The sequence below is a fragment of the Podarcis bocagei genome (assembly GCF_964188305.1).
Source record: "Podarcis bocagei genome assembly, chromosome: 2".
NCBI lineage: Eukaryota > Metazoa > Chordata > Lepidosauria > Squamata > Lacertidae > Podarcis > Podarcis bocagei.
Genome location: NC_138126.1, coordinates 16,708,307 through 16,729,427, shown reverse-complemented (window position 1 = coordinate 16,729,427; position 21,121 = coordinate 16,708,307). Strand labels below are relative to the sequence as shown.

At 48.7% G+C, this 21,121-nt stretch overlaps 1 protein-coding gene across 1 annotated transcript in view; it reads left to right on the top strand.

Annotated features, from left to right (window-relative positions):
• The window catches only part of LOC308580601 (carnitine O-acetyltransferase-like), a 43,550-nt gene extending 23,651 nt beyond the window's left edge, over positions 1 to 19,899 (top strand). Inside the window, exons 5-14 of the mRNA XM_081182497.1 lie at positions 1,095 to 1,260; positions 1,674 to 1,848; positions 5,523 to 5,701; positions 7,504 to 7,604; positions 8,693 to 8,812; positions 10,833 to 10,955; positions 12,585 to 12,720; positions 16,617 to 16,679; positions 17,829 to 17,966; positions 19,378 to 19,899. Of these exons, the coding sequence (XP_081038623.1) occupies positions 1,095 to 1,260; positions 1,674 to 1,848; positions 5,523 to 5,701; positions 7,504 to 7,604; positions 8,693 to 8,812; positions 10,833 to 10,955; positions 12,585 to 12,720; positions 16,617 to 16,679; positions 17,829 to 17,966; positions 19,378 to 19,605 (1,429 nt within the window). The 3' untranslated portion in view covers positions 19,606 to 19,899. The remainder of the gene's footprint in view (positions 1 to 1,094; positions 1,261 to 1,673; positions 1,849 to 5,522; positions 5,702 to 7,503; positions 7,605 to 8,692; positions 8,813 to 10,832; positions 10,956 to 12,584; positions 12,721 to 16,616; positions 16,680 to 17,828; positions 17,967 to 19,377) is intronic.
• The last annotated feature ends 1,222 nt before the right edge of the window (positions 19,900 to 21,121 follow it).

Genomic DNA, 21,121 nt, shown 5'->3' with positions numbered 1-21,121 from the left:
GGGGAGGAGAAATACTTTAAAAGCATCTTGCCCGCTTCTAAAAGGCCACAGATTAAATTTTAAACTAAGAAGAAAAGGCCTGGTTCTAGAGGGAAGTTTTTGCCTGGCACCTAAAGATATATAATGATGGCACCAGCCGAGCCTCCCTAGGGAGAGGATTCCTCAAGCGGGGAGCCACTGCAGAAAAGGCCCTGTTCTCGTGTTGCCACCCTCCGGACCTCTCATGGAGGAGGCACACATAAAAGGTCCTCAGAGGGTGATTGCAGGGCTGGGTCAATTCCTTAAGGCCCTTTTAACATTTAAAGCCCAAACAACTTGAGACCTGGGTATATCTCAGGGATTGCCTTGCCCCGTACATCCCTGCCTGGAAACTGCTCCTAATAATGTGGTACTGCTGAGAGTACTCCGTGTCTCAGAGGTGAGCTTCGTATGCAGCAAAAGAGGGGGGCTTTTAGTGTTGCAGCTTCAGCCCTCTGGAATTAGGCATTTCAATATTTAGGTGACTACTGAAGACATTTTTGTTGAAAAAAGTGTTTCCCCAAGGGGTGACCCAGTCATTTATGGAGCAACTGTGTAGCTGAAAGAAAAAAAATGTTCTGTTGTTTTTAGAACTTGTAAAGAAGGCTGTATCGTTTTTAGAGTTTTCCAGAATGGCTTTTTGGAACTTGTTGTTTCAACTTGGCGGCTTCCTGCTGTGAAACACTCTATAAATTTGTTAAATAAAATAAGAAGTGGTCCTCAAGAGCATATACCGTATTTTTTTGCACCATAACACTCACTTTTTTCCTCCTGAAAAGTAAGGGGAAATGTCTGTGCGTGTTATGGAGGGAATGCCTACGGGTGGCATGCCTATGGATTATCCTCCTATAAAAACTATGTGCGTGTTATGGTCGGGTGCGTGTTATAGAGCGAAAAATACGGTATGTGACGATAAAGGCTAACGCGTATATTGTGGCATAAGCTTTTGTGGACTGCCTTGCCTAAAACACACCCCATATCACCTCTACTGCCCAAAGCAGCAGCAGCAGCGACCTTACAGATTGAGATTTGAAGGGCACTGACTTGTTTATCCCCCTTTCCCCCCTTCATGCCAGCCAGACCCTGTTAGTCGAATATTCCCGAGGCTACCCTCTCTGTATGGAGCAATATTCCCGCATCTTTGCCTCGTGCAGACTTCCAGGGCCTAAACACGATTCCGTCTTGCTGCCTCCACCCGGCCGAAGACCGCCCACGTACATCACGGTAGTGCGCAACTTCCAGGTAACTATCGCTGTCTCGCTATACAGTGGTACCTTGGGTTACAGATGCTTCAGGTTACAGACGCTTCAGGTTACAGACTCCGCTAACCCAGAAACAGTACCTCAGGTTAAGAACTTTGCTTCAGGATGAGAACAGAAATCACGTGGCAGCAGCGGGAGGCTGTTCTTAACCTGAATCTGTTCTTAACCTGAAGCACCACTTTAGCTAATGGGGCCTCCCGCTGCCGCCGCGTGATTTCTGTTCTCATCCTGAAATAAAGTTCTTAACCCGAGATACTACTTCCGGGTTAGCGGAGTCTGTAACCTGAAGCGTCTGTAACCTGAAGCGTCTGTAACCTGAGGTACCACTGTTTATACTGTTTCCCAGTAAGCTTAAACCTTACTACAAGACGGTGGTTTTTATGCTTCCTGCAGTTCTTCCAACTTGAAGTGTACAACAGCGATGGGACGCCTCTCACCGTCGACCAGCTGCACTGGCAGCTCCAGCGAATCCGTGCGCAGTCTTGGAAGACTGATAAGGAGCCCCTGGGAGTGCTGACTAGTGACCACCGACACACGTGGGGACAGGCCTACACCACTCTCATGAGAGGTATCTTTGTGTGTGCATGCTGTAGGGAGACTGGGTCAGCTATAGAATTATTATTATTATTATTATTATTATTATTATTATTATTATTATTAACACCCTGCCCATCTGGCTGGTTTCCTCAGCCACTCTGGGCGGCTCCCAACAGAATATTAAAAACACAATAAAACATCAAACATTAAAAACTTCCCTAAACAGGGCTGCCTTCAGGTGTCTTCTAAAAGTCACAGATAGGTAGCCGTGTTGGTCTGCCATAGTCAAAATAAAAAAATTCCTTCCAGTAGCACCTTAAAGACCAACTAAGTTAGTTCTTGGTATGAGCTTTCGTGTGCATGCACACTTCTTCAGATACACTGAAACAGAACTAGCCAGATCCTTCTCCCATTCCCACCACCCTTCTGAGTAATACCCCTCCCCACCTTCTCACTATATAGAAGGATCTGGCAACTTCTGTTTCAGTGTATCTGAAGAAGTGTGCATGCACACGAAAGCTCATACCAAGAACTAACTTAGTTGGTCTTTAAGGTGCTACTGGAAGGAATTCTAAAAGTCAGATAGCTGTTTATTTCCTTGACATCTGATGGGAGGGTGTTCCACAGGGTGGGTGCCACTACTGAGAAGGCCCTCTGCCTGGTAACCTCACTTCTCGCAGCGAGGGAACAGCCAGAAGGCCTTCGGAGCTGGACCTCAATCGCTGAACAATGGGGGTGGAGACACTTCTTCAGGTATACTGGACCAAGGCCATTTAGGGCTTTAAAGGTCAGCACCAACACTTTGAATTGTGCTCGGAAACGTACTGGGAGCCAATGTAGGTCTTTCAGGACCGGTGTTATATGGTCTCGGCGGCTGCTCCCAGTCACCAGTCTAGCTGCCGCATTCTGGATTAATTGCAGTTTCCAAGTCACCTTCAAAGGTAGCCCCACATAGAGCGCATTGCAGTAGTCCAAGCGGGAAATAACCAGAGCATGCACCACTTGGGTGAGACAGTCCGTGGGCAGGTAGGGTCTCAGCCTGCGTACCAGGTGGAGCTGGTAAACATCTGTCCTGGACACAGAATTAACCTGCGCCTCCATGGACAGCTGTGAGTCCAGAATGACTCCCAGGCTGTACACCTGTTCCTTCAGTTGCCCCATTCAGGACCAGGGAGTCCCCCACACCTGCATGTGACAGCGTGCTCTTAATCCAGTTTTCCAAGACCTCCCCAGTGTTAACACTTAACCGTGGAGGCTAAGAAAGTTAGCCCGGGGTCAAGCATTAATGTCTACACCAGACCAGCATAGAGAGTGCTCTCTGGTGGGCCGCTTCTTCAAAACAACGCATTGATTAGCTTGTGAGCGCAACGCTCCTTCTCTGCTGCACCGCAGGGCTGGCGACTCATTGACTGAGCTTGTTGAGGGCTGGAATACCCAGCTCCTGGCAGCCATCGATGAGATCGCACCTAAGCGCCCTCTGCGACCCCGCAGAAACCGGGCCCCCTGGTTTACCGAGGAGCTTCGGAAAATGAAGCGGGACCTCAGACGGCTAGAGCGAGTATGGCGGGGTGCCCGTGACGGAGCCTCAAGAACATCTTATAGGGCTTTTATGAAAACCTATGAGATGGCAGTGAAGGCCGCTAAGAAGTCTTACTTCTCGGCCTCCATTGCATCCGCTAGCTCTCGCCCGGCGCAATTATTTAGTATAATTCGGTCTTTAACGTCCCTTGAAGGACAGCCAAATTTAAATAACAATCTGACACACAGCTGTGAGGCATTTGCGAGCTTTTTTGTGGAGAAGGTCCTGTTGCTCCGCCATGACCTCCCTGCCAATTTGGATACAATAAAGGAACTGGAGGCCCCTCGACTGTCCTCGGGTCCAGTATTGGACCACTTTGACCGGATATCTCCAGCCGATGTGGACAGATTCCTCCAAGCTGGAAAGCCCACCACCTGTCCTCTTGACCCGTGCCCGTCATGGCTGATTAGAGCGTGTCCAGACGAGGTGCGGGCCCCCCTGGGGGATATCATCAATTTGTCCCTTGGCACCGGGATATTCCCAGGGGAACTGAAGGAGGCGGTGGTGCGTCCGCTCTTAAAGAAAACATCATTAGATCCCTTAGATCTATCCAATTACCGCCCGGTCTCGAATCTTCCATTCCTGGGTAAGGTGATTGAGAGAGCGGTTGCTGAACAGCTTGGTAGGTTCCTGGATGAAACATCTGCTTTGGATCCATTCCAGTCCGGCTTCCGTGCTGGCCATGGGACCGAGACGGCTCTGGTCGCCCTAACAGATGATCTCCGCAGACAGCTGGATCGAGGCGGGTCGGGGCTGCTGATTCTTCTAGATCTGTCAGCAGCCTTTGACATGGTCGATCACGAACTCCTGGACCACCGCCTTGCCGACGTGGGGATCCAGGGCACAGTCCTTCAATGGCTGCGCTCGTTTCTCTCTGATCGGGGACAGAGGGTGGCGCTTGGGGGGGAATTGTCATCGCGTCACTCCTTGGTGTGTGGAGTGCCTCAGGGTGCGATTCTCTCCCCGATGCTTTTTAACATCTTTATGCGCCCCCTCGCCCAGCTTGTCCGGAGTTTTGGGCTGGGTTGCCATCAGTATGCTGATGACACCCAACTCTATCTGTTGATGGATGGCCATCCTAACTCGGCCCCAGACACACTGACCAGATGTCTGGAAGCTGTGGCTGGATGGTTACGTGGGAGCCGGTTGAAGTTAAATCCTTCGAAGACAGAGGTCCTCTGGCTGGGGCGGGACGATATGGGATCGAGGGGGCAACTCCCATCTCTTGCGAGGGTGCAATTAGTGCCAGCACCGTCCGTTAAGAGTTTGGGTGTAATCTTCGATACCTCCCTCTCTATGGAGGCGCAGATTACAGCTATAACAAAGGCGGCATTTTTCCATCTCCGCCAAGCTAAGCAGTTGGCCCCTTATCTCTCTCGCCCTCACCTAGCCACTGTGATCCATGCGACGGTCACCTCCAGACTGGATTATTGTAACTCGCTCTACGTGGGGCTGCCCTTGAGACTGACCCAGAAACTCCAGCGGGTGCAGAATGCCGCGGCGAGACTCCTTATGGGGTCTTCGCTGCGAGATCACATTCATCCGGTACTATACCAGCTGCATTGGCTCCCGGTGGAGTACAGGATCAGGTTTAAGGTGCTGGTTTTAACCTTTAAAGCCCTATACGGCCTAGGACCCTCGTACCTACGGGACCGCCTCTCCTGGTATGCCCCACAGAGAAACCTACGGTCTGCAAATAATAACACCCTCAAGGTCCCAGGCCTCAGAGAGGTTAGGCTGGCCTCAACCAGAGCCAGGGCCTTCTCGGCTGCGGCTCCAACCTGGTGGAACGCTCTGTCACAAGAGACCAGGGCCCTGCGGGACCTGACATCTTTCCGCAGGGCCTGCAAGACAGAGTTGTTCCGCCAGGCCTTTGGTCAGGGCGCAGCCTGACTCCCTCCTCTGGCAACCTGCACAGAATATTGTTTAATCGGTTGCCATCAATTTGATTTTAACTAATTTTTATAATGAAAATTTTTAGAATGTGTTATTATTTGATTGTTTATTTGATTGTTGTTAGCCGCCCTGAGCCCGGCTTGGCTGGGGAGGGCGGGATATAAATAAAATTTATTATTATTATTATTATAACCTTCATGTTTCGCTTTCCTCTCCCTCCTTGCCACCAGACAAGCTGAACCGGGATTCGGCCCGTGCCATTCAGCGCAGCCTCTTCACCGTCTGCTTGGACGCTCCCGTCCTGAAAGTCTCGGATGCGCTAGCGAGCAGCCGCCTGGCAGCACAGATGCTACATGGCGGAGGCAGCTACTCAAATAGCGGCAATCGCTGGTTCGACAAGACTCTGCAGGTGAGGATGACTTCAGGGTAAAGGGGGGAGGGCTACTCCTTTTTGAAAGCCTGGAGGAGGCACTGCCACTGTGGTCAGACTAGAGGTGTTTGGAAAGTGGGGGTCTCTCTCTCTCCCCCCCCCGCCACCCCCATGTCTTGGTTCAGGTAGGGAGGGGCTCACAAGGCAGACCATCTATAGGGCGCCACAGAAAAGGGTAGCATTATTTTTGTTGTGCTTTTTTTGGAGAGGGAGGGAAGCAACTAAGACTCCTTCTGCACTGTACATTAAAAGCAGTATCATCCCAGTCGTGGCTTCCTCCAAAGAATCTTGGAAATGGCATACCCAATATTTCTTCAATGAAAATAAAGGTAAAGGGACCCCTGACCATTAGGTCCAGTCGTGGACGACTCTGGGGTTGCGGCACTCATCTCGCTTTATTGGCCAAGGGAGCCAGCATACAGCTTCCGGGTCATGTGGCCAGCATGACTAAACCGCTTCTGGCGAACCAGAGCAGCGCACGGAAACGCCGTTTACCTTCCCGCCGGAGTGGTACCTATTTATCTACTTGCACTTTGATGTGCTTTCGAACTGCTAGGTTGGCAGGAGCAGGGACCGAGCAACGGGAGCTCACCCCGTAGCAGGGATTCAAACTGCCGACCTTCTGATTGGCAAGTCCTAGGCTCTGTGGTTTAACCCACTCTGATGAAAATAGGGATGTCCTATTCCATTATTATTATTATTATTATTATTATTATTATTATTATTATTACCCTGCTCATCTGACTGGGTTGCCCTCCTGTATGCGCTTGGCTCTCTCCTGCAAAATACTCAGCAGTTTGGAGACACCCTAAGCAAAGGCTGTTCTTAAATAAATGCAGAAGCAAGCAGGAAAGAATTGGATCGTTGCTTTTGTGGTTCTTATGGGGAAACATAGCCAGTCAGATGCATGGCCAGAGCGGTTTGGTATGAGGAAACCCAAACCTTTTTAAAGGTGTACTACACTGTTTCCGCTTGGTGTCACCACACTTATTTATTTATTTAATGCTTTTCTATCCTTCCATTAGGGACACGGGTGGCGCTGTGGGTTAAACCACAGAGCCTAGGACTTGCCGATCAGAAGGTCGGCGGTTCAAATCCCCATGACGGGGTGAGCTCCCATTGCTCGGTCCCTGCTCCTGCCCACCTAGCAGTTCGAAAGCACATCAAAGTGCAAGTAGATCAATAGGTACCGCTGCGGGGGGAAGGTAAACGGCGTTTCTGTGTGCTGCTCTGGTTTTGCCAGAAGCGGCTTAGTCATACTGGCCACATGACCCGGAAAAACTGTCTGCGGACAAACGTCAGCTCCCTCGGCCAGTAAAGCGAGATGAGCGCCACAACCCCAGAGTCGTTCGCGACTGGACTGAACTGTCAGGGGTCCTTTACCTTTGCCTATTCTTTATCCCAGGGGTGGGGAAACTTTTTCAGCCCTTGTAGGAAACCTTATCTGGACTGTGTACCAGGGGTGGGCAAGGCCAGGGTCCAAAATAGGTGTTGACAATGTAGATAATAAAAATTGCCTGTTGTGACTGATTGAGCAAAGGAGAAGAAACCTGGCCTTGCAGTTGTTGTTGGACCCTGACTTTCATCAACCCCAAGCAGCAAGGCCAGTGGTCAGGGATGATGGGAATTGTAGTCCAGAAACATCCCACAGGGAAGAGGTTCCTTGCCTCTGTTTCAAGATGGAAGCTCTCGTAAGTCCTTTCTGTCTATCATACCCTCTCTCTCTTTGTCTTCTCTTTCCACATGTTTGCCTTCTCTTGCTCCCCACCCCATTCTCCCAGTTTATTGTGGGAGAAGATGGCTCCTGTGGGGTGCTTTATGAACAAGCCGTTGCTGAAGGACCACCAGTCGCCACCATCATAGACCACGTCCTTGACTACTGGTAATGCCCTCACCAGGAGCGCGGAAGGGATGTGGCGCTCGTCAGATTCAGGTCCAGGAGAAGGCTTTGTGCAGTGGCGATGCTGAGGAAGAGACAAACATATTTCTGTTTTAAAAAATTGTTCTAAGGATGTTAGGTGCTCAAGCTCTCTTAAAAATTACTGTCAGGAAGTTTAGGAGCCTTAATATATAGCAGTCTTTGTCCGTGGAGTTTTCTTGGCAGGGATACTGGAGTGGCTTGCCGGTTCCTGCTCCAGGTGGATCACGTTTGGTCAAAACTCTCCACTATGACCTGTCCATCTTGGGTGCCCTGCTTGGCATAGTTCATAGCTTCTCTGAGTTTTTCAAGCCCCTTTGCCACGGCAAGGCAGTGATCCATGAAGGGGGATCACTGCCTATATAGCAGGAAGACAGGAGTGCCTGGCGTGCTCTGGTCCATGGGGTCACGAAGAGTCGGACACAACTAAACAACAACAAAACAATATACAGCAGGAGTAGGGAGGTGCACTGCTAGAGATGTAAAGGTCCGGAAGTAAAAACAGAAAAAACTGGGGGAGATTGTTTAAGGGTCCTCAGAGGGCAGCTCTTGAGTTTGATATGAAAATGAATAAATATTGCATGCCCAGCACTGGTTCCTCTTTTGTCGAAAGCTGCCCTGTGCAAGGGGAGGACTTCCTGTGTTCTTCAACACTGGGAGGCAGATGAAAGATGGGAGTTGGAACTTCCTGTTTTGAGAAAACCTTTTTTAAACTATTTTTTTTTGTCCATTATGCAATGATCTGAGGAACTCACAGTCCTGGCTACATTTGAACATACTTCATATAGACATCAGTTTTGTGTGGATACCAGTCTGGATATTTGGAAGGTTTATAGTACCCTATATGCTGAATTTAAGATGTTATTGACGGTGCTTGTATTCATAATGTGAACTGAACTTCTCCTGGGATGCTGATGGGATCTGAAGTCCCAACAATATCAGGAGTTTGTCTCCCTTGCCGCAGGGAGACAAACAAACGTGGGTCTTTAACCCATCGCTTTCTTTTTAATGCATTTTTTCCTCTCTCTCTCTCTCTCCTCCCCAATTGCCAGCAAAGATCCTGTCCCAGTCCGCGCCCCACTGATACCTCTGCAGTTACCCAAAAAACTCTACTTCTGTTTCACTCCAGAAATCAAACGCGACATCGAACATGCCAAACAGAACCTGGACATGTGAGTGAGTGTGTGTGTGTGTGTGTGTGTGTGTGTGTGTGTGTGTGTGTGTTTGAGAGTGGTGTCACAATCAGAGTGGGATTTGGGCAGGAGGAGGAGAACCACAGCCAAATTGGAGACAATGGTGTGGTCTCGTTCTTGAGCGTTTCCCAGTGTGGAAACCAGGTCCACCTTGCTCCTTGCGCTGGGTTTTCATTCAGAGCTCCCTGCCACAGCTCAGGGAAGAAGATCACAGTGATTCTTGTTTCTCCCCATTAAGCCTTGTCTCTTAACTTCCGAGTCACAGAGACCTGGCTGTCGCAAGGGGAGCAGAGTGTTCTTTTGTACCAAACAGATGTTTTTAGGGACAGTTGAGATGAGGTTAAGCCGGAGCGAGGGAGGCTGGCACTGTACAATGTGTCCCTCTGTTTCCTGTCCGCCACCTCCATTTGCATATGAAAGGCAGCACATGGGAAGCTGGCCTCTTGGGAACACAGGAAGCAGCCCTCTTCCACGAGAACAGAAGAATCCACGGCTGGATTAGGCCAAAAGCCTATCTAGTCTGCCATCCTGTTTTGAAAGGCACCAAACAAATGCCCATGGCAAATGCTCACAGGCAGGAGCTGAGCGCAACAGTGCTCTCCCCAGTATTCAGAAGGTGGTTTACCATAGCCTAAGACCTCCGGGTATAGGGCAGTATATAAATTAAATAAATAAAATCAAAAAATAAAATCATGGCTATAATAATAATTTACTATTTAACATCTGGCTGAGTTTCCCCAGCCACTCTGGGCGGCTTCCAATCGAGTGTTAAAAACAATACAGCATTAAATATTAAATACTTCCCTAAACAGGGCTGCCTTCAGATGTCTTTTAAAGATAAGATAGCTGCTTATTTCCTTCACATCTGAAGGGAGGGCGTTCCACAGGGCGGGCGCCACTACCGAGAAGGCCCTCTGTCTGGTTCCCTGTAACCTCACTTCTCGCAATGAAGGAGATAGCCTTACCCTCCATGAATTTGTCTGATCCTCTTTCCAAGCCGTCCAACTTGAACATCGCTGCCTTTTGTGAGAGCGACTACCATTGTTGAACCATGTGCTGTGTGAAAAAAGTATTTCCTCCCCCCCCCCCCGTCCTGAATCGTCCCACATTCAGCTCCCTCGGATGTCTCTGGATTCTAATGTTATGAGAAAGGGGCAAAAAACATCTTCCTATTGACATCTCCCTTCCCTCCCCACCCCGCTTACTTGCCTCCCCCCCTAAAAATTTCACACATACCCTTTGATCATTTTGGGTCATTCCCATGTCCGATTGTTGCCCATCTAGTCTCCCAGCATTGTGTTGTCTGGATAGCAGTGGCTCTCAGGGTCCTGGGCTGCTATAGGAAAAACCTGGTCCCAAAGGGTTCAGAGCTTTGAAGTTTAGTACCATAAACCCTAGGGACACAGGTGGCGCTGTGGGTTAAACCACAGAGCCCAGGACTTGCCGATCAGAAGGTCAGCGGTTTGAATCCCCGCGACGGCGTGAGCTCCCATTGCTCGGTCCCTGCTCCTGCCAACCTAGCAGTTCGAAAGCACATCAAAGTGCAAGTAGATAAATAGGTACCACTCCGGCGGGAAGGTAAACGGTGTTTCCGTGTGCTGCTCTGGTTCGCCAGAAGCGGCTTAGTCATGCTGGCCACATGACCCGGAAGCTGTACGTCGGCTCCCTCGGCCAATAAAGTGAGATGAGCGCCGCAACTCCAGAGTCGGCCACGACTGGACCTAATGGTCAGGGATCCCTTTACCTTTACCAGAAACCATGTCAGTTCTGGGCACAGAAACAGCACGACTGACGCAGAATTCTAGCAGCAGAATTTTGCACTGGGTGAAGATTCTACCCTGCTGCACTGTGGCATTTAAGCTGGCCTTGGAAGATGGTAGGGTAAGGTACATAGTTTCTGGCATAGCAAGGGAGGGGGTGTGGTCAGGCAGGCAGGCTGTAAGCTGCAGCTGAGGGTTGTTGTCTAATCAGTCTGCCTCCCTTTTCTCTTTTATCACAGTCTCATCACCGACCTGGACATCAGCTGTTTCACTTACTGCGGGTTTGGCAAGGAGCTTCTCAAACGCCTTAGGCTGAGCCCAGACTCTGTCCTGCAGGTGGCACTGCAGCTAGCCTATTACAGGTGAGGTGACTGCCTTGACAGGTAAAGGTAAAGGGACCCCTGACCATTAGGTCCAGTCGTGGCCGACTCTGGGGTTGCAGCGCTCATCTTGCTTTATTGGCCGAGGGAGCCAGCGTACAGCTTCCGGGTCATGTGGCCAGCATGACTAAGCCGCTTCTGGCGAACCAGAGCAGGGCACCTTCCGGCCGGAGCAGTACCTATTGATCTACTTGCACTTTGAGGTGCTTTAGAACTGCTAGGTTGGCAGGAGCAGGGCAGGAGCAACAGGAGCTCACCTGTCACGGGGATTTGAACCGCCGACCTTCTGATCAGCAAGTCCTAGGCTCTGTGGTTTAACCCACAGCGCCACCCATGTCCCTTGACAGGTAGAATTATAGAATTGTAGAGCTGGAAAGGGACCCTTGAGGTTCATCTAGTCCCTACTAGCTGTCTCAAACAGGGATCGATCCTGCAATCTTGGCATGATCAGCACCATGCTCAGACCGACTTGAGCTATCCAGGAGTGAAGCTGGCTTTAGGGAATGTTAAATGGAAGGTTCTGTCCTGTTTTTTTCCAGAAGGGGTGCAAGTTGGCATCAGACCAGTTAAGGCTAAACGGAAGAATGTGCTTTTGTGTACCGTGTTTTTCGCTCCATAAGGCACACCTAGTTTTTAGAGGGGGAAATCAAGAAAAAATATGAAGAAGGAAGATTCCACCTAAACATTAGGAAGAACTTCCTGACAGTTAGAGCTGTTCGACAGCGGAATTTGCTGCCAAGGAGTGTGGTGGAGTCTCCTTCTTTGGAGGTCTTTAAGCAGAGGCTTGACAACCATATGTCAGGAGTGCTCTGATGGTGTTTCCTGCTTGGCAGGGGGCTGGACTCGATGGCCCTTGTGGTCTCTTCCAACTCTATGATTCTATGATTCTATTCTATGATTCTAAGCCTGTCCGCTTCTCCCAGAGCTTCTCCGGGCTGCCAGGGAAGCCCAGGCAGCCCGGGTCCCCCCTGCCCTCCGCCCCAAAGAGCAAAGAAGCCAAGACAGCGAGCGGGATCCATCCCGCTCGCTCTCTTGGCCTCTGCCATAGCCACGCGCAGCCTCTCCGGCCGGGAAAGGCTGTGCGCAGCTAAGGAAGCCGAGACCCCGCTCGCTTCCTTAGCCGCCAGAGAGGTTGCGCGCGGCTATGGCAGAGGCCAAGAGAGCGAGCGGGATGGATCCTGCTCGCTGTCTCGGCTTCCTTAGCCGCGCACAGCCTCTCCCTGCAGAAGCCCCACCTCCCACAGAATCCCCACCTCCTGCAAAAGCCCACAGGAGCCACGCGCCCTTTAAGGAGCGTGTGGCTCCTGCGGGCTTTTCTACGAGGAGGAAAAAGGGACTGACTGGCTTCGTCAGTCCCTTCTCCCTCCTGGGGAAAAGTCTGCAAGAGCTTGTGTGTGGCTCTTGGGGGCTTTTCCTGCCTACCTCCCCCCTGCATTCGCTCCATAAGACGCACACACATTTCCCCTTAATTTTCAGGAGGGAAAAAGTGTGTCTTATGGAGCGAAAAATACGGTATGTGGAATTGCTCATCTGAGGAAGGGCAGGCTGTGTGCGTTGTGCAGAAGGGCTGCGTGTTTGTGTCTTTGTGCCTGACTGCTGTGCCTTCCTTAGGGCACATGGGGAGCTGTGCGCAACCGCCGAGTCGGCCTCTCTCCGTCGCTTCCACCGCGGCCGGACGGAGACCATTCGCTCCACTACCTCTGCCGCGCTGGCCTTTGTCCGAGCTATGGCTGACGACGACTGTCAGGTATCCAGCCCCTGCTTCCTAAGGAGGCTTGAAAGGACAAGAGTGGACCGCAGTGGCGTAGCGTGGGGGGTGCAGGGGGGGCCGGCCGCACCGGGCGCAACATCTGGGGGTTAGGGTTAGGGGCGCAAATCCACGGGTTAGGGGGCGCAAATTACTTGCCTTGCCCCGGGTGCTGACAACCCACGCTACGCCACTGGTGGACCGCACTAACTTTGGATATGATGAACTGTGGCTAGAGTGTTGAACCAGCACCTGGGCATAGCTGTCAACTTTTCCCATTTCTTTTGAGGAATCCAATTCGAATAAGGGAATTTCCCTTAAAAAAGGGAAACATTGACAGCTATGGACCTGGGAGACTAGGCCACACTATCACTCTGCATTTCAAGCCCTATTATATAACATATCATCAATGGTCATGGCTTCCGGCCCTCTCAGAGAGAGAACCAATGGGAAGTGTAGTTTTCTAAGGGTGCTGAGAGTTGTTCGGAGACCTCTCTTCCCCTCACAGAGCTATAATTCCCAGAGTTCCCTGCAAAGAGGGATGGGTTATCAGGTGATCCCACTGCCTTGAATTTGGGGAGTGGGCTTGGAAAGAGAGCATTCTCTGCGGCAGACCCTAAGTTGTGGAATCCCCACCCCCAGAGGTGCATCTGACACCTTCATTATGTAGTAGTAATAATAATAAAAATAAAAATAATATCATGTGTACCTTCCACTCTAGGCAGCCTCACAACAAAATATAGAAACACAGTAAAAACCATACACAGTTTTGCAAAAGACGCCCCTCTTCACCCCTGACCTTTGACATCCAAGATACAGTGGTGCCTCGCAAGACGAAATTAATCCGTTCCGCGAGTCTCTTCGTCTAGCGGTTTTTTCGTCTTGTGAAGCAACCCTATTAGCGGATTAGCGCGTTTAGCGGTTTAGCAGCTATTAAAGGCTTAGCGGCTATTAAAGGCTTAGCGGATTAGCGGCTAAAAGGCTATTAGCGGCTTAGAAAAAGGGGGGGGAGCGGGAAAAAATCGGAACACTCGCAAGACGTTTTCGTCTTGCAAAGCAAGCCCATAGGGAAAATTGTCTTGCGAAGCAGCTCAAAAACGGAAAACCCTTTCGTCTAGCGGGTTTTCCGTCTTGCGAGGCATTCGTCTTGCGGGGCACCACTGTACCTATATATTTTGGTCCCAGTCTATTCTCTTGACTACAATTTATTTTGTGAATTGTGTTGTTGTTTTTATTGTTGTAAGCCACCCTGCGACTTCATGGTGAAGGGCGGATAATAAATCTAATGCATTGGATGGTATATTCATTATTTTTATAATCATATTTATTAAAATTTCCAATAATAACAGAATAAGAAAGATAGAAAAAATAGAGAAAGAAAGAAAGAAAAAGAAAGAGAAGCTTAAATCCTTACTTTCATAACCTTCTTTCTAGGACTCCCTCCTTCCCCTCCCGACTCTATTCCCCTTTCCTTAAGTTGGTTCCACAAGCTCTCATTCCCAATTTAAAACCAATATGTTTAACCCATTAGCCAAAATTTATACAATCTTACCATCACTCCTCATCTTTAACAGAAAAAATAAAAAGATTTTCCCCCCAAGATCTGTCCCGATTTCCTTCCACGAGTTCCCCCCTTTTTTTAAAACATGTTAAATCAAAATACCAAAGATATATAAAGAAATAGAAGACAAAAGATATAAGAAGCTTCAAAAAGTTGGTTACATAGCCTTTGGATTCCAAAACTCCCCCTCCCTTCCCCGGTTTGAATTCCCCATGTCCATCAGTCTATATGTTATCAGCCTGGAGATCTCAAGTCCATAGCCAGATTTTTCCCCGTTCCACCTTGCCGGTTTTCTTTTAATTTATTTATTTTAATGATGTTTAACTTCAAAAATCCAGTCAAATAGAGGCCTTTAGTTTCCTTAGTCTTTGTTGCTCCTCCCATTGTTCTTTCCGTGTCGTAGTTAGTCCTTTGATCTTTTTATTCCTTACTTTCTCAGGTTTCTTGTCTTGTTCAGCTGCTAAAACGTTCTTTTTCCGAATTCTGGTATCTCTACAGAGGTTTGTTATTCAGGAACAAAAACTTACGTCCAGTCCCTTCCTTTCTTCAATAGAGAATTCTATTGTCTCCTTTTAGTGTAAACACCTCTGTAGACAAAATACTGTTTCAGTTTTGCCGCTTTCCCAGAGAACAAGTCCTGTGCTCAGCCCAGAGTTATTTTCCACATACGAACACTTGTAATGTCCCGAAACCCCTCTAGGGGGATTGCAGTAACTTTGTATCCTCTAATCCAAAAGTCAGTTGTTGTTTCTTTTTTCCCCAACAATTTATATCCAAATAATGTCAATTTGTAACAGAATTAGCCAACAAAATACTTGTAACAAAGTCCTCTTTATATTCTCATGCTTTGACAGCTACTTTGACAGCTGTCAAAGTCTCCGTCTCTCTTCTCCAGGCTTTGCGAATCGCCCCGGTTCCCAGGGGGGGTTGCCTTTTCCCTCTCACCCTCCACTCTTCTCCTCCAGCACAATTTTTGTAATTTCATATCGTGGAATTAATGATTTTTATCAGCGGTAAACTTCTGAATCGATCTTGGTTACCCAGTCCTTGTTTTAGAATGTTTACAGTCAGGGGGGGATTGACTTCCTTTTAAGATCGCCCCCGCTCATGCCGAATCCGAAAAAAAATTCTTTTTTTTCTCCTTTTGTACCCGGTTTCCCAATTACTCACGGGTTGTTGTTGATAGTCCGAATTTCAAATGGAAGAAGCCAGCGCTCTCCGTCGAATGGCATGCGGCTGCGCTCGGCAGGGGAAGCGATAGACCCAAAGCACCACGCCACTCCCCGGCACCCGATCCGAAGCCTTTAAAAAGGCTCTTTCACGAGTCGGGAGGGCGCTAGCGGTGCCAGCCGGGTCCCCATGTCCACGGGCTCCGTGCCCGTGGTTTTTGAGGGTCCCCGCGTCGCCGGCGCGGTGGACCCAGCCCCTGCCGAGCAGACTCCCTCCGGAGCTCGGAGGGAGTCCGCCATTCGGCGTTGGCGCCAACCCGGAAGAGCATTGGATGGTATATTCAACTAAATTTTATACAGAGTAAAAAGGTAAAGGGACCCCTGACCATTAGGTCCAGTCGTGACCGACTCTGGGGTTGCGGTGTTCATCTCACTTTATTGGCTGAGGGAGCCGGCGTACAGCTTCCGGGTCATGTGGCCAGCATGACTAAGCCACTTCTGGCGAACCAGAGCAGCGCACGGAAACGCCGTTTACCTTCCCGCCGGAGTGGTACCTATTTATCTACTTGCACTTTGACGTGCTTTCGAACTGCTAGGTTGGCAGGAGCAGGGACCGAGCAACGGGAGCTCACCCCATCACGGGGATTCAAACCGCCGACCTTCTGATCGGAAAGTCCTAGGCTCTGTGGTTTAACCCACAACGCCACCTGCATCCCTTTTATACAGAGTAGACGTATTCAAATGAATAGACCTAACTTAGTTATATTCATTAATTTCAGGGTTGGTCTGTTCTGAGTATAACCTAGTAATAAATACAGTGGTACCTCGGGTTACAGATGCTTCAGGTTACAGACTCCGCTAACCCAGAAATATTATAAGAACTTTGCTTCAGGGTGAAGACAGAAATCGTGCAGTGACAGTGGGATGCCCCATTAGCTAAAGTGGTACCTCAGGTTAAGAACAGTTTCAGGTTAAGAATGGACCTCCAGAACGAATTAAGTTCTTAACCCGAGGTACCACTGTAATGATAATAATGTCAATAGGCAAATGCCACCTATTATTATTATTATTATTATTATTATTATTATTATTATTATTTGTGTGAGAGAGACTTGGAACTTCCTGCCCTCCATCTGTGATCCATTTCCTCCTCTTCTGCACACTAGGCACCGGAAAGATTGTCTTTGCTGAAGAAAGCAGTCGAGGTTCACAGCACCCTCACAGAGCAGGTAACAAAATCCCCTGTACAGGAGTGGCTTGGTTGCATAAAGGATAGACACAGGAAGCACTTAATGCCTACTTTTACAGCTCGCTTTGAATGACTAATTTCCCCTCTCTACTTTTTTCCTGACCCTTTCCTTCTCTTTGTGTGACTTGTATTTTTATTTAGCTTGCAAGCCCGTTGCCACGCATGCTCTCTCTTTCTCTCTATAATTGATGTGAGCAGCAGTTGGATACACAAATCGTCTGAAAAGTGAGATTTAAAAAAATGTAACCAACAAACAAACAAGGGACTCTGTGAGGAGTTCTGTAGGACTTGTGTCTTCCTGTTGGTAACGAATGGGAAGCTCATTGTTGGGAATTCTGCTACAAGTCAAAATGGCAGCAGGATTCTTTCTTCAAAAACACGTAAAGTGTGTTTCTTGTTGGGAACTAATCTGGTGCTGAGTGAAAGAAGGCCTGATTTTGTGTGTATTAAAAAAGAAAAGAAAACGCTGTTACGTGTAGGCCCGAGCCCTGAGGAACTGCAGGTGACAATTAGGGCGTAAATAGGTGAAACAGTCAATCTTTGACTAGATCCCTTCTTACAGTATTTGAAAAGAACAAAAAGGTTTGGTGGGTGGGAGCAAGGGGGAAAGGAATTTAGACCAGCTCCACAGTGCTACAGGAAGTGTGTTTAAATTATTTTGCCTGTGCTGTTTTTGTGATTTGATTTCTTCTCTGCACCCTTTCCCAAAGATTGTAGGTTGTGAATCTCCAACTGTGACATCTTAGATATATTTAAAGCTCCTCTTGACACCCTGTGATGACATGGTGGTGGTTACAGGAGAAGCTGTTTTTAGGTGGGTGGAACAAACAGCACAATAGCAGCCCGTAGTGACAGAGCACAAGTATTGCAACACGATGGAAAGTGTGGAGGAAAACCATGGTTTGCCTTGTCCTGAGTCCAGGCTCCTTTTTTAAGAAAACAAGAGCCCACGGGTATCAAGCTATAGAAATATAACTGTACACCATTGTTGGATAAGCAAGCCCAGCCTTTCTTCTCTAGCTGTGTCCGGAACGCGTGCGAGCTTTGGGGGTGCCTTGGAACAGCAGCGTCACGAAGTCTGCTTCCCATAGAGCAGTGAGAAACCCTCTGTCCTCTGATTCTCTTGCAGGCTCTGGCTGGGCAAGGCATCGACCGCCATTTGCTGGGAATGAAGCTGGAGGCCATTGCCGATGGCTTCCGGGTGCCGGAGCTTTTCATGGACACTTCCTACGCTGTGGCGTCTCACTGGAAACTCTCCACGGGACAGGTAGAGCCTGCTAGGCCTCCACATTCCTGTGTAGCTCAAGCTCAGTGTCCTTTACGTCTTCCGTTCATCCTCTCTGAGTCCCTAATTATATGTCCCAATGACATTTATTTATAAAAATACTTATGTATAGCAATTTCCTTTAAAAAAAAAAAAGTGGTATATATTGACCATTGGTCAACAGTCCAGTGGTTCCCATCATCCCTGACCACTGGTCCTGCTAGCTAGGGATGATGGGAGTTGTAGTCCAAAAACAGCTGGAGGCCCAAGTTTGGGAAACACTGGTCTACACTGACTGGCAGTGGCCCTCCAAGGTTTCAAAGTGGCCTCTGTCCCAACCCTACCCGGAGAGGCTAAGGATTCAACCTGGGACCTTTTGCATGAAAAATATGTGTCGTACCACGGAGCCGTGGCCCTTGTGTGGTGGCTTTTCAAGCGTCTCCTCACACGTGAACCTCCTTGGTTGCCAAGGCCTTCTGGAGAAATTCTGCTCTGGGTTTCATTCTTAGAATCTGTGGGTGTGCGGAGCGGGGCCTCGTCAGTGATGGCACCATGATTGTGGGATGCTCTTCCCAGGAGGCCTGACAAGCAACATCCCTTAAAAAACACCCCACCCCAATTCTTATTACAATTTAGTCATACCTTTTCCTTATGGAGCTGGAGATTCTCTTTCCTTCCTCCTCTTACTCTAACCAATATTGTGAAGAAGGTCCAGTTGAGAGAAAGTGGTCAAACATCACCTAGTTAGCTTCATGGCTGAGTGAGAATTTGAATCTGGTGCTCCTCCGACACAAGACTTTTCCTGCCCCAAATGGAAAAAAACATGCTTGTTCCACCAGACAGACTTATGAATCAGCGTGTTGCTTCTGAGGCTGGTGCTTACTGGTGAAGACCTTTTTTTGTTTTACTTCCTTTGTGGTTTGTGGAATATTGTTGTTTATGTTATTCCTCGGTCCAGTATACCTGAAGGAATCTCTCCACCCCCATCGTTCTGCCCGGACACTGAGGTCCAGCGCCGAGGGCCTTCTGGCGGTTCCCTCACTGAGAGAAGCCAAGTTACAGGGAACCAGGCAGAGGGCCTTCTCAGTAGTGGCACCCACCCTGTGGAACACCCTCCCACCAGATGTCAAAGAGATAAACAATTACCAGACTTTTAGAAGACATCTGAAGGCAGCCCTGTTTAGGGAAACTTTTAATGCTGAATAGGTTATTGTATTTTATTGTTCTGTTGGAAGCCGCCCAGAGTGGCTGGGGAAACCCAGCCAGATGGGCGGGGTATAAATAATAAATTATCATTATTACTGATATTACTCTTATTATCTTAATGTGGAAAAACAGCCAATACTTTAAAGAGAAAGAAGTAACAAGGGATGGTGATGATCTGCTGATCACATTTTACTTTTTTCTCCCTCAGGTAGCTGCCCGCACGGATTGTGTGATGTGCTATGGGCCACTGGTCCCCGACGGCTATGCTGTCTGCTACAACCCTCTGCCTACCCATGTTAACTTTGCTGTTACTGCCTTCAATTGTTGCCAGGAGACCAATGCTGAGCATCTGGCTGGTAGCATCCAGAAGGCCCTGGATGATGTGGGAGCTTTGCTGGGGAACTGGGGAGTTGGGAGCGATCAAAGGCAACCTTGAGAAGACACTCCATACCTCAGCGTTTCCTTACCTTGGACCCGAGAGAAGATCCTCTCAGCCTCAGGCCAACGCTTACCACCCATAATTCCAAACACCTCAGGCCAAAAATATGTGCTCTACCACCCCTTTGTGCCAAAGCTTGTTATCCTCTAGCCTTTCCTTATCCAGCATTCCCTTTGTATCACTCCAGAGGGGGGGGAAACAGCTTTCTTTTTTTCTACACAGTCTTAATTCGAAGCCAAATCTAATTTATTTCCATGTGGAATAATGAAATAAATGGTTCTTTCAGGAAAATGCTTGTCTTTCATGTTTGGGGAGGAATGAAAAAGAACATGGCGGACACACATGCATGGTGCGGTTCAGCGGAGTTGAAGAAACAGATCTGTAGGCTCACAGGGCAAGTCCCTCCTCTCTGGGCCCATTTTCCTATCTCTGTAAACGGGATCCATTCCTCAAGGGAAAAGTGTCTCCTCAAAGGATGCTTATTGCCACGCAAGTCATCTGAACACATTTTGTATCTCTATCTTCTCGAAATCTAACGGAGCATGTTGTGGTTTCTCCAGCTGCCGTGCCGACAGTAATTCTTCACAGCTTCTTAACGGGCAGTTTTCTTCAAGCAAGTTCTTGTGCCACCTCTCGCTTTAGCAAGACTTAACCAGCAAGTTTCACAAAGGTGGTGCAACTCTTGAGCAAACCCCAATTCCTCTCCTCAGAGCTCAAATTTCTAGAGTGGTTTAATACACAAGTCTCTCTTTATAGTGAATTCTGGGAATTGTATCTGCGGGAGGGCAATAGGGGCTCTCCTAATCATTTTCAGCACCCTTCGCAAACCCAAGGATGTTTAATGTGCTATGACTCTTTTAAAAAGGGATAGTGCAGATGTGGCCTATGTGTCATAGAATAGAATCATAGAATCATAGAATCATAGAGTTGGAAGAGACCACAAGGGCCATCGAGTCCAACCCCCTGCCAAGCAGGAAACACCATCAGAGCACTCCTGACATATGGTTGTCAAGCCTCTGCTTAAAGACCTCCAAAGTAGGAGACTCCACCACACTCCTTGGCAGCAAATTCCACTGTCGAACAGCTCTTACTGTCAGGAAGTTCTTCCTAATGTTTAGGTGGAATCTTCTTTCTTGTAGTTTGGATCCATTGCTCCGTGTCCGCTTCTCTGGAGCAGCAGAAAACAACCTTTCTCCCTCCTCTATGTGACATCCTTTTATATATTTGAACATGGCTATCATATCACCCCTTAACCTCCTCTTCTCCAGGCTAAACATGCCCAGCTCCCTTAGCCGTTCCTCATAAGGCATCGTTTCCAGGCCTTTGACCATTTTGGTTGCCCTCCTCTGGACACGTTCCAGTTTGTCAGTGTCCTTCTTGAATTGTGGTGCCCAGAACTGGACACAGTACTCCAGGTGTGGTCTGACCAGAGCAGAATACAGTGGCACTATTACTTCCCTTGATCTAGATGTCATAAGTGGATTACAGTGGTACCTCAGGTTACAGATGCTCC